We start from the raw sequence: 15,151 nt of genomic DNA on the forward strand, positions 1-15,151 counted from the left end.
TAAAACATGTGGGTAGGTGTTCACACTCACAGTATATATAGTACTACATTTTGTGTGCGTCTAAATTCTTGTTCACAAATCTAGATTATCTCCAATTATAGGAGTATTTTTCATATTATTTTTTGACATCTCATCTTATTCTTTTCATCTCACCAATAGATGTCTCTAGTGTAGTTCTAGTGATCCAATAACAATGTTTCAAAATTGGTTCATTTATATATAGAACTTCCAAGAATTTGAGTAGTGTGGTTGTCAATAATGGGTAGAATTGGTGAATGTTACACGTGTGTAAAGTGATCACTTAAAACAACCTTTGACGGTCGTCAGCCCCATAAATGTCCAGACTTCCATATTCTTCTTCATCTTTGATGAGATGTCAAAAAATATACAGTTCTAATACGAACATATCGTAGTCATACAGGAGAAAGCGACCAAGTGCATTGTTTTACAAAAACGTTATCATTGACTATTTGATATCTTACTAGCTTAATATTGCCCTGAAAAAATCCCAAAGGATTTTAAACTTGGAAGTATAATATATTGACTTAGTAAAAATGACTAACTGCATTGGTGTTTATTTTGTTGCCAAGCAAAAGTGACTTAAATGGCCCTCCTGAACATTTTACGTTTTAGTAGTTGGTCACTTTCTCCTGCAATAATAATGTCAAATTTGTTTTGTGTAGTTTGTTTTATGTTCGCCTCCGTAGTGTAATGGTCAGCACGCTCGGCTACCGTTCTGGAGGTCCCGGGTTCGATTCCCAGGGGGATCAAATAAATATGAGTGATTTTTTTCACTGCAATATTTATTCAATGTTACCCTGGACTGGTCCTGAAGCGGGGGGCTGACCACCTTTCTTTAATGTGTAAACGATCAAGGTAACACTGCGTTTATATAAAGCAGTGCCCTATGCACCATTGTGGTGCGGATAAGGGTTTAATTATTATTGCTTTGTGAAAAGTCCAATTTGAGGTGGAAAACCTGTATTCTTTTCTTGCAGGCAGGTCTCCGGCATTCACCCACGTGAATGCAACGTTGTCAGGGTTGGAGACCATCCGATCCTCCGGAGAGGCCAGCAGGATTCTAGCGGAGGAGTTCGACCGTCACCAGGACATCCACTCCTCGGTGTGGACTCTAGTCATCAACTCCAACAGAGCGTTCGCCTTCTGGATGGATGTCATCTGCTGCTTGTACCTGGCTGTGGTCACCTATAGCTTCTTGGTTTTCTCTCCACAAGGCATGCTACACTTCATACTTCAATTTATACAAGAGAAAATTAATGCAAGCATTAAACCCATATCGCTCGCTCCTTTCAAGAACGTCAAAAATCAAAAAACTTGATTTTTCAGGAGAACGTTTTTAAAGTTAAAAAATATAATACAATGTATTGAAAATAGATTTCAAGCCACTTGTTGAACTTTTTACTGTGCAACACATCTTTTTAGGTAAAACCTGAAGATTTTTTCTCCATTTGAAAAATATTTAGTTTATTTGAAAAAATAATAAAACAATACCTTTTCTTCAAAATGTAAAAACAACACTTTCTGCTCTGTAGCGGGTAAATATTAAGTTAAAAATATGCCTATTTTGCTGGGATATAGTACATTTTCTGGGCATTCCGAATACATGTCCAAATACTTATTTTCAGATACATTTGGCGGCAAGGTGGGTTTGGCGATGACGCAAGTAATGGGTATGGTGATGATGTGCCAAACCGGGATGAGGCAGACGGCTGAAGTTGAGAACCAAATGACATCGGTGAGTAACTTTGTCTAATAATATGCTCCAATGGGTCGTATTTTTGGTAATGCATTCCAGTGGCAAGAGGATTGATCCTCTTCAATTTGCTTTTCTGAATATTTAAAACGTTTACCCTAAAAATGCCGTTAGCTCGTTCACTGCAAATATTTAGTTAAGGTACTGCTTCCTTAGGATATTTTGTATTTTATCTTATTATAGTATCCTGCATTATGTTATTATCTTTCTGGTGTTGTGTGTTAGCCTTTGTATTTGAGTGTGTGTTAGCCTTAGTGTTAAGGTGTGGGTTAGCCTTTGAGTTAGAGTGTGTGTTAGCCTTAGTGTTAAGGTGTGGGTTATCCTTTGAGTTAGAGTGTGTGTTAGCCTAAGTGTTAAGGTGTGGGTTATCCTTTGAGTTAGAGTGTGTGTTAGCCTTAGTGTTAAGGTGTGGGTTAGCCTTTGAGTTAGAGTGTATGTTAGCCTTTGTGTTAAGGTGTGGGTTAGTTTTGTGTTAGATTGTGGCTTAGGTATTAGGGTTTGAGTTAAGCTTTGTGATATGAAGTGCGTTAGAGTTTGTGTTAGGGTTGCGTTAGCCTTTGTAGTAAGGTGTGCGCTATAGCTTTTGTGTTAGGGTGTGGGTGAGCCTTTTGATTTCTATCAACGACATTCACCTCATAATTTTATACAATTCTTTCTTCACTCATTGTATTATTTGTTTCTTTGTTTAGGTCGAAAGGATTGTCGAGTATTCGAATATTCCATCTGAACCGCCTCTAGAAACTGATACAGAAGAATTCGAAAATAAATATCCCAAAGTTGATCTAAAGACTTGGCCAATGAACGGTAAACACACTTACTATATCTCAACAGAGACACAGAAGTTATTTGTAAAAGTCTTGGTATTTAAAGTTATCGACAACATTTTGGTTGCGTCAAAATCCTTGTTCACATTTGTGAAAATGAAACTGGATTTCTCCACTTATAAGTTATTTTTATATTTTGACATCTCAACATGGATGAAGAATAATATGGAAGTCAGAGTATTTACAGGACTTACGACCTGACGTAGACTAGTTTAAGCGATCACTTGATACTCGTGTAACATTCACTATTCTACACCCATGATTGAAAACCACAATACTAAAATTTTTGGAACCCATACTTATATCCCTTTTATATAAATGTATGCAAGATCCGGATTATCTTACATACTTGGGCCTGATAATTTGACCAATAGTTTTATTCATAATATTTTGAGTGTGTCTAAATCCTAGCTCACAGATCTGGGTTTTGACATTTCTGTTTTTTTTTTACATTTTAATATCTCAACATACTCCACATTCTTCTTTATATGTGTTGATATATGGAAAATATTGCTATATGTTGCCATAGGGAAAAACCCTGAGATGAAGATTGGCAGCAAAATCAAGATCTACAAAACTTGCGTCCGACGCATCATGACGTATGGAATCGAAAGTAGAGCAGACACCATTGCCACAAAAATGGCTTAAATTGATAAATCTTAGTGATAGAAGGGTAATTACTGATCTGGTTCTGTTTTATAAAATTCTTAACAATTCTTTGAACAGCCCTGAACTCCTAAATCAAATAAAGCTTAGCGTGCGCCAAAGAGGTACTAGGCAAAAATCTGTATTCCCAGTATTTGTACATAATGCAAACTATGCCATGTTCTCTCCCATTCCGCGGCTTCACATGTTAGCCAATGCTTTTGAAAGTATAGATTTATTTAATATATTGTTATCCTCCTTGAAATCTGTACTTTCTCAGCATTTCTTCTCCGTGTTATAAAGGATAAATTTAAACGTTGTGTTTCACTCTCTCTTACTGTTCGCTGATAGTGTGTGAAGGAGACGTGTATTTACCAGTGCTTACTACTTGTTATTTTATTATGATTTTATGTTATAATACTTTTTGTTATAAGAGTTTTTGTTTCTCTATTGGTGTATTCATTACTGTATTTTTTTTATATTAGATACTGTATATATCTTAAAGGCTTAAGCCGTTCAATAAATAAATAAATAATTTTTAAAAAAACGCGCCTAGAGTGTCAGAAATGAAAACTCTAAGGAGCATATCTGGCAAGAGTCTTCGAGATAGAAGAAATGCCAGGATAAGGGAAATATGCGAGATGAAAGATGTCTTTTGGTTGGGAAGGCAACGAAGGAGACAATGGTTTGCGCGTGTGAGGAGAATGGAACCATCCAGACTCCCCCGCATCGCACTGTGCGGCTGGTAGACGACTCCCGGGCAGACCACCAAAGAGATGGGTCGATAGCTGGGAATCGACATCACAGGAGGCTAATCTCTCTAAAAACAGGCCGCAAGGCCTACAATAAGAAGAAGAAGAAGAAGATATAAATAACTCCAAAGTGGGGAAGCCCAGATTTGTGAACAAAGATTTGGACACTGAAAATATTGTGATAAATGGCTACTTAATTTTCAATTCTTTGGGTTGTGAATTTCAGGAAATATTGAAATGAAGAACGTGTATTTGAAATATGATAAAGGACTTGACGCGAAGGCAGTGCTGAAGGATATTAGTTTAGAGGTGAAGAGCGGTGAAAAGGTGGGGATAGTAGGTCGTACCGGAGCTGGCAAGAGTTCAATAATAGCAGCACTATACAGGTATCGAAACCATATCATACATGAACACCACTATAGTGGAATGAAACCATATCATACATGATCACTGTTATAGTGGAATGAAACCTTGTCATACATTGATACCATATCATACATGATCACTGTTATAGTGGAATGAAACCTTGTCATACATGATCACTTTAATAGTGAAATAAAATCATATCATACATGAATACTGTTATAATGAAATTAAACCATATCATACATGATCACTGTAATACATAATGAAATGAAACCAAATCATACATAATCACTACTACAGTGAAATAAAACCATATCATACTCGATCACTGCTGTAGTGAAATGAAACCATATCATACATGATCACTGTTATAGTGGAATGAAACCTTGTCATACATTGATACCATATCATACATGATCACTATTATAGTGAAATAAAACCATATCATACATGATCACTGTTATAGTGGAATGAAACCTTGTCATACATTGATACCATATCATACATGATCACTATTATAGTGAAATAAAACCATATCATACATGATCACTGTTATAGTGGAATGAAACCTTGTCATACATTGATACCATATCATACATGATCACTATTATAGTGAAATAAAACCATATCATACATGATCACTGTTATAGTGGAATGAAACCTTGTCATACATTGATACCATATCATACATGATCACTATTATAGTGAAATAAAACCATATCATACATGATCACTGTTATAGTGGAATGAAACCTTGTCATACATTGATACCATATCATACATGATCACTATTATAGTGAAATAAAACCATATCATACATGATCACTGTTATAGTGGAATGAAACCTTGTCATACATTGATACCATATCATACATGATCACTATTATAGTGAAATAAAACCATATCATACATGATCACTGTTATAGTGGAATGAAACCTTGTCATACATTGATACCATATCATACATGATCACTATTATAGTGAAATAAAACCATATCATACATGATCACTGTTATAGTGGAATGAAACCTTGTCATACATTGATACCATATCATACATGATCACTATTATAGTGAAATAAAACCATATCATACATGATCACTGTTATAGTGGAATGAAACCTTGTCATACATTGATACCATATCATACATGATCACTATTATAGTGAAATAAAACCATATCATACATGATCACTGTTATAGTGGAATGAAACCTTGTCATACATTGATACCATATCATACATGATCACTATTATAGTGAAATAAAACCATATCATACATGATCACTGTTATAGTGGAATGAAACCTTGTCATACATTGATACCATATCATACATGATCACTATTATAGTGAAATAAAACCATATCATACATGATCACTGTTATAGTGGAATGAAACCTTGTCATACATTGATACCATATCATACATGATCACTATTATAGTGAAATAAAACCATATCATACATGATCACTGTTATAGTGGAATGAAACCTTGTCATACATTGATACCATATCATACATGATCACTTTTATAGTGAAATAAAACCATATCATACATGATCACTGTTATAGTGGAATGAAACCTTGTCATACATTGATACCATATCATACATGATCACTATTATAGTGAAATAAAACCATATCATACATGATCACTGTTATAGTGGAATGAAACCTTGTCATACATTGATACCATATCATACATGATCACTATTATAGTGAAATAAAACCATATCATACATGATCACTGTTATAGTGGAATGAAACCTTGTCATACATTGATACCATATCATACATGATCACTTTTATAGTGAAATAAAACCATATCATACATGATCACTGTTATAGTGGAATGAAACCTTGTCATACATTGATACCATATCATACATGATCACTATTATAGTGAAATAAAACCATATCATACATGATCACTGTTATAGTGGAATGAAACCTTGTCATACATTGATACCATATCATACATGATCACTATTATAGTGAAATAAAACCATATCATACATGATCACTGTTATAGTGGAATGAAACCTTGTCATACATTGATACCATATCATACATGATCACTATTATAGTGAAATAAAACCATATCATACATGATCACTGTTATAGTGGAATGAAACCTTGTCATACATTGATACCATATCATACATGATCACTATTATAGTGAAATAAAACCATATCATACATGATCACTGTTATAGTGGAATGAAACCTTGTCATACATTGATACCATATCATACATGATCACTATTATAGTGAAATAAAACCATATCATACATGATCACTGTTATAGTGGAATGAAACCTTGTCATACATTGATACCATATCATACATGATCACTATTATAGTGAAATAAAACCATATCATACATGATCACTGTTATAGTGGAATGAAACCTTGTCATACATTGATACCATATCATACATGATCACTATTATAGTGAAATAAAACCATATCATACATGATCACTGTTTTAGTGGAATGAAACCTTGTCATACATTGATACCATATCATACATGATCACTATTATAGTGAAATAAAACCATATCATACATGATCACTGTTATAGTGGAATGAAACCTTGTCATACATTGATACCATATCATACATGATCACTATTATAGTGAAATAAAACCATATCATACATGATCACTGTTATAGTGGAATGAAACCTTGTCATACATTGATACCATATCATACATGATCACTATTATAGTGAAATAAAACCATATCATACATGATCACTGTTATAGTGGAATGAAACCTTGTCATACATTGATACCATATCATACATGATCACTATTATAGTGAAATAAAACCATATCATACATGATCACTGTTATAGTGGAATGAAACCTTGTCATACATTGATACCATATCATACATGATCACTATTATAGTGAAATAAAACCATATCATACATGATCACTGTTATAGTGGAATGAAACCTTGTCATACATTGATACCATATCATACATGATCACTATTATAGTGAAATAAAACCATATCATACATGATCACTGTTATAGTGGAATGAAACCTTGTCATACATTGATACCATATCATACATGATCACTTTTATAGTGAAATAAAACCATATCATACATGATCACTGTTATAGTGGAATGAAACCTTGTCATACATTGATACCATATCATACATGATCACTATTATAGTGAAATAAAACCATATCATACATGATCACTGTTATAGTGGAATGAAACCTTGTCATACATTGATACCATATCATACATGATCACTATTATAGTGAAATAAAACCATATCATACATGATCACTGTTATAGTGGAATGAAACCTTGTCATACATTGATACCATATCATACATGATCACTATTATAGTGAAATAAAACCATATCATACATGATCACTGTTATAGTGGAATGAAACCTTGTCATACATTGATACCATATCATACATGATCACTTTTATAGTGAAATAAAACCATATCATACATGATCACTGTTATAGTGGAATGAAACCTTGTCATACATTGATACCATATCATACATGATCACTATTATAGTGAAATAAAACCATATCATACATGATCACTGTTATAGTGGAATGAAACCTTGTCATACATTGATACCATATCATACATGATCACTATTATAGTGAAATAAAACCATATCATACATGATCACTGTTATAGTGGAATGAAACCTTGTCATACATTGATACCATATCATACATGATCACTTTTATAGTGAAATAAAACCATATCATACATGATCACTGTTATAGTGGAATGAAACCTTGTCATACATTGATACCATATCATACATGATCACTATTATAGTGAAATAAAACCATATCATACATGATCACTGTTATAGTGGAATGAAACCTTGTCATACATTGATACCATATCATACATGATCACTATTATAGTGAAATAAAACCATATCATACATGATCACTGTTATAGTGGAATGAAACCTTGTCATACATTGATACCATATCATACATGATCACTATTATAGTGAAATAAAACCATATCATACATGATCACTGTTATAGTGGAATGAAACCTTGTCATACATTGATACCATATCATACATGATCACTATTATAGTGAAATAAAACCATATCATACATGATCACTGTTATAGTGGAATGAAACCTTGTCATACATTGATACCATATCATACATGATCACTATTATAGTGAAATAAAACCATATCATACATGATCACTGTTATAGTGGAATGAAACCTTGTCATACATTGATACCATATCATACATGATCACTATTATAGTGAAATAAAACCATATCATACATGATCACTGTTATAGTGGAATGAAACCTTGTCATACATTGATACCATATCATACATGATCACTATTATAGTGAAATAAAACCATATCATACATGATCACTGTTATAGTGGAATGAAACCTTGTCATACATTGATACCATATCATACATGATCACTATTATAGTGAAATAAAACCATATCATACATGATCACTGTTATAGTGGAATGAAACCTTGTCATACATTGATACCATATCATACATGATCACTATTATAGTGAAATAAAACCATATCATACATGATCACTGTTATAGTGGAATGAAACCTTGTCATACATTGATACCATATCATACATGATCACTATTATAGTGAAATAAAACCATATCATACATGATCACTGTTATAGTGGAATGAAACCTTGTCATACATTGATACCATATCATACATGATCACTATTATAGTGAAATAAAACCATATCATACATGATCACTGTTATAGTGGAATGAAACCTTGTCATACATTGATACCATATCATACATGATCACTATTATAGTGAAATAAAACCATATCATACATGATCACTGTTATAGTGGAATGAAACCTTGTCATACATTGATACCATATCATACATGATCACTTTTATAGTGAAATAAAACCATATCATACATGATCACTGTTATAGTGGAATGAAACCTTGTCATACATTGATACCATATCATACATGATCACTATTATAGTGAAATAAAACCATATCATACATGATCACTGTTATAGTGGAATGAAACCTTGTCATACATGATCACTTTAATAGTGAAATAAAATCATATCATACATGAATACTGTTATAATGAAATTAAACCATATCATACATGATCACTGTAATACATAATGAAATGAAACCAAATCATACATAATCACTACTACAGTGAAATAAAACCATATCATACTCGATCACTGCTGTAGTGAAATGAAACCATATCATACATGATCATAACTATAATGAAATGAAACCATATCATATATGTACGTTTACAATTGCAGTGAATTGAAACCATATCATACATGATTACAACTAAAGTGAATGAAACCATATGAAAAGTGTATGTCCATTATTGCAGTGAAATAAAACCATATCATACATGATAAAAGCACTAGTTCCATAAAAAATGACATAAGCAGGAAATTAGGTGAATGATTGATCGTTGCCGTTTGTTCAACAAGCCAACTGCTAATTGGATGATTTATGTTGATATGGAATAGGTACTACACACACACACACACACACAAACACACACACACACACACACTTACCCCAACCAACATAAGAATAGCATTATCGGGGGATTTTTTTAATTGGCCGTAGTTTGGTTAATTAATGTTGTATAATATATTGTTTTGGCTGTAAAAATCCCAAATAAAATAAAATAAAATAAAATAAAATGATCTCTACAATAATGAAATGAAACCATATCATACAAGATCACGACTATAGTGAAATGAAACCAAATCATATACATATGTTCACTGTTGAACAGAGAGAAATAAACCCATGTCATATATAATTACTACCATAATGAAATTAAGATCTATATGATCACACATGATCTTATGATTACTTTAGTTATATATAGTGAAATGAAACCATATCATATTTAAACACCACTGTGGTGAAATAAAACCATATCACGCAAGGCCATATTTCATAATATCAATGATCTTGTGTAACAAACAAAGCACAGTTCATCATGCCTCACTTTCTTTTGTATATAAACTAAGAAATTATAAGAAAAGAAACGTAAACAAAAATAAATAAATAAATACAACGTGTCTCATATTAGATTTGCGGATACTGAAGGATTGATAACGCTATCAGGAGTCGACACAGCTGACGTTGGACTTCACGATCTGAGGTCTGGGATGAGTATCATCCCTCAGGAACCAGTCCTCTTCAGTGGGACTCTGAGGGATAATCTGGACCCGTGGATGTCACACAGTGATCAGGAACTGTGGGACGCATTGGAAGAGGTACTAATGAGCAATTATCAATTTATTTTTTTTAATATACCTACAATTATAAAATTTTTTAACATCTCATGAAAGATGAAGAAGAATATGGAGGTGTGAACATTTACGGGGCTAACGATCATCATAGGCCTGGTTTAAGTGATCACTTTACACACGTGTAACATTCACCAATTCTACCCATTATTGACAACCACATTGCTCAAATTCATGGAAGTTCTATATATATAAACCAATTTAGAAACCTTGTTCTTGAATCACTAGAATTTCAGTAGAATCATCTATTGGTGAGATGTAAAGAAGCTTTTTATTAAGCGGAGACTCTTATATTACAATTTCTTACAATCAGTTTATTTTTTAAAATTTGATTTATTTTCTAGATAAACAATTCTACTTTAAATTAACACAGTTCTCTCCAATAAAGAGACTATGCTCTTGTTCTTGGAGAGGGAGTTACACTAATTTTTTTTATTTATTTATGTTTGTAGGTGATATAACTAGTATTAATAATTATATTGTGTTTTTTGTGATTTTTTTTCTTCGATCAACATGTCGCTCACTCCTTTCAAGAACGTCATAAATCAAAAAACTTGAATTTTCAGGAGAACATTTTTAAAGTTTAAAAATTTAACACAATGTATTGAAAATAAATATCAAGCCACTTATTGAACTTTTTACTGTGCAACAGATCTTTTTAGCTAAAACCTGAAGGTTTTTTCTCAATTTGAAAATATTTAGTATATTCAAAAAAATAATTAAACAATACCATTTCTTCAAAATGCAAAAAAACACTTTCTGCCCTGTAGCGGGTAAATATTAAGTTAAAAATGTGTCTCCTTTGCTGGGATAAAGTACATTTTCTGGGCATTCCAATAACATGCACAACTGAAAATTTTCAATTTTTGATTTATGACGTTCTTGAAAGGAGTGAGCGATGTATATAAGTCATTAAATTTCTTTTTTAGCATTTTCATATCTTCATTCTATATTTAAAGTTTTGTTGGAATTGTTTAGCCACTAGCCACTAGCGCTGCCGGTCGCGTTCTGAATTTAATTGTTTGAGATTTCAAAATGAACCATTCCCATGGCATCTCAAAAATTTACAGGTGGAGATGAAGAGAGTGGTGACCGAATTAGCTGGAGGATTGAACGCCAGCGTGTCGGACAGAGGTGCCAATCTGTCTGTTGGGCAGAGACAGCTGTTGTGTCTAGCTAGAGCCGCTCTGAGGGGCACCAAGGTGCTGCTGATGGACGAAGCGACTGCCAACGTCGATCACGAGTGAGTAGCACCTTTTTTTGGTACTTTGAGCATATAAGAACACCTAGGGACATATTACTTGAATAATTATAAGATATTAATTTGAAAGAGTCCAAAACTTTGTTCATAAATATGGATTTGTCTTTTTTAATAGCATACACAAATCCATTATTTGTAAAGAAATATTAAAACACTTCAAAATACATTTTGTATTATTTTTTGACATCTCATCAAAGATGAAGAAGAATATGGAAGTCTGGGCATTTACGGGCTGACGACCGAATAGGCTAGTTTAAGTGATCACTTTACACACGTGTAACATTTACCAATTCTACCCATTACTGATAACCACACTACTCAAATTCTTGGAAGTTCTATATATATGAACCAATTTAGAAACGTTATTCTTGAATCCTTAGAACTTCACCAGAGACATCTATTGGTGAGATGAAAACAAGATTTTTTACTGAGCAGAAACATTATATATAAAAATATATATAGATAAATATATATATATATATATATATATATATATATATATATATATATATATATATATATATATATATATATATATATATATGTGTGTGTGTGTGTGTCTATATATGAGTTCCAAAATTTTAGTATTGTGGTTGTTAATCATGGATAGTATGGTGAATGTTGCACGTGTGTAAAGTGATCACTCAACCAGTCATAAGGTCATAAGCCCTGTAAATGCCCAGACTTCCATATTCTTCTTCATCTATGTTGAGACGTCAAAAAAATGTAATTTAATAATCCTTGATTTATTTTTCAGAACCGACCAGCTAATTCAGAAGACCATCCGAAGGAAATTTGCGGACAGGACAGTTATTACTATAGCACATCGACTTCATACTGTTATGGATTCTGATAGAGTTATCGTTATGGATAGGTATTTATCTAATATATCTCTCTAACCCTTATCCGCACCCCAATGGTGCATAGGGCACTGCATCATATAAACGCAGTGTTATCTTGATCGTAAACACATGAAGGAAAGGTGATCAGCCCTCCGCTTCAGGTACTAGTCCAGGGTAATATTGAATAAATATTACAGTGAAAAAATCACTTTTATTTATTTGACCCCCCTAGGAATCGAACCCGGGACCTCCAGAACGGTAGCCGAGCGTGCTGACCATTACACTACGGAGGCGGACAGTACTTACTTACTTAAATATATAATAATGTCACATTTTTAAAATAAGAATAAATAAAAAACGATGAATGGGCCAAGTCTGTTTGCTTTTAAATGCCAAAATGGTATTTTCGAGAAACGCGAACATACTGTACAAAGAGTGAAAAAATCACTTTTATTTATTTGACCCCCCTCAGGAATCGAACCCGGGACCTCCAGAACGGTAGCCGAGCGTGCTGACCATTACGCTACGGAGGTGGACATCTAAAATATATCTGCTTTTAAATTCTTCTTCATATTGTGCCACTCCAAGCTAAATGTTGGCAATGATCATAGCTTAGCATTTTATGTATGATATATTGTATGAATACCTAGCTGTCTTCAGAATCAAACATTCTCCTCACACGCGCATACCATTGTCTTCTTCCTTGCTGTCCCCACCTAACGACATCTTCCATCTCGCATATTTCCCTTATCCTGGTGTTCCTTATTCTATCTTGTAGACTCTTGCCAGATATACTCCTTGGAGTCTTCATTTCTGTCACTCTTAGCGCGTGTTTTGATACTGCAGTGTTCCTAGTATATGTATATATATATATATATTTATAATCCCTGTTTGTTAAACGCACACATACACACACACACACACACACACACACACACACACACACACACACACACTCACCCCAACCAACATATATAACTTTCATAAGAATAGCATTATCGGAGGATTCTTTTTATTGGCCATAGTTTTGTTAATTAATGTTGTATAATATATTGTTTTGTAGTGGCTGTAAAAATAATATATATATATATATATATATATATATATATATATATATATATATATATATATATATATATATATATAAATATATATATATATATATATATATATATATATATATATATATATATATATATATATATATATATATTTATATATATATATATATATATATATATATATATATATATATATATATATATATATATATATATATATATATATATATATATATATATATATATATATATATATATATATATATATATATATATATATATATATATATATATATATATATAAGGATAGAAAGATAAAAGTAGACTGAATGCAGTCGAAATGCGATCTCTCAGAAGAATGTGCGACAAAACGATGTACGATAGATGTGCGAATAGTGAAATAAGGAAGGAATGCAAAGCTGAGATAAGCATTATCGATAAAATTAAGAAAGGTGTGTTGAGATGGTTTGGACATGTAGAACGAATGAGTGAGGAAAGAACGGTAAAACAAATTTATGAGGCGAATGTTAGTGGGAAAAGAAGCAGAGGAAGACCGAGGAAAACATGGCACGATCAGGTATGCCAAATACTTGAAAGTGGTCAGGTTAGGAGTCGTAACAATCGGCGGGTATGTATGAGGAGATGCATGAACGTGGAAGAGGCGAAGAATGTTTGCAAGGACAGAGTGGTGTGACGCTCTATTCTCTCTGCCTACCCCTGCGGGGAAGCGGCGTGATGGCTAGTTAGTTAGTTAGTTAAATAAAATAAATCAATTTAAAGTAACTCTGCTTTATATTTGCTTAATCATTTTCTTTTAGTGGAAGAATTATTGAGACTGGACACCCGTTCGAACTACTTACTATAGAAAATAACCCAAATGCTTCCAAAGAAGATGCAACACAGATCAAAGGTGCATTGAAAGCTCTCGCCTTAGAAGCTGGACCAAGCACTTATATGCAGTTACTACATATGGCAGAACAGGTATGATATTTACTGCACATTTTCATTTAAAAAAAAACATATTACATACATAAGTCATATCACTCGCTCCTTTCAAGAATGTCATAAATCAAAAATCGTCAATTTTCAGTTGTGTATGTTTTAGGAATGCCTAGAAAATTTACTATATCCCAGAAAAAGAGGCATATTTTTAACTTAATATTCACCCGTTACAGGGCTGAAAGTGTTGTTTTTGCATTTTAAAGAAAAGGTATTGTTTAATTACTTTTTTTAATACCCAAATACTTTTCAAATGGAGAAAAAACCTTCAAGTTTT

At 32.6% G+C, this 15,151-nt stretch overlaps 1 protein-coding gene across 1 annotated transcript in view; it reads left to right on the forward strand.

Annotated features, from left to right (window-relative positions):
- The window catches only part of LOC148312307 (putative multidrug resistance-associated protein lethal(2)03659), a 35,517-nt gene extending 20,655 nt beyond the window's left edge, over window positions 1-14,862 (forward strand). The window contains exons 14-21 of the mRNA XM_088277503.1: window positions 999-1,235; window positions 1,647-1,756; window positions 2,464-2,578; window positions 4,222-4,381; window positions 10,492-10,678; window positions 11,782-11,954; window positions 12,730-12,846; window positions 14,694-14,862. Of these exons, the coding sequence (XP_088133629.1) occupies window positions 999-1,235; window positions 1,647-1,756; window positions 2,464-2,578; window positions 4,222-4,381; window positions 10,492-10,678; window positions 11,782-11,954; window positions 12,730-12,846; window positions 14,694-14,862 (1,268 nt within the window). The remainder of the gene's footprint in view (window positions 1-998; window positions 1,236-1,646; window positions 1,757-2,463; window positions 2,579-4,221; window positions 4,382-10,491; window positions 10,679-11,781; window positions 11,955-12,729; window positions 12,847-14,693) is intronic.
- The last annotated feature ends 289 nt before the right edge of the window (window positions 14,863-15,151 follow it).

Source organism: Brachycentrus maculatus, unplaced genomic scaffold (genome assembly GCF_059751285.1).
Source record: "Brachycentrus maculatus isolate JH-2025_06_01 unplaced genomic scaffold, ASM5975128v1 h1tg000043l, whole genome shotgun sequence".
Lineage (NCBI taxonomy): Eukaryota > Metazoa > Arthropoda > Insecta > Trichoptera > Brachycentridae > Brachycentrus > Brachycentrus maculatus.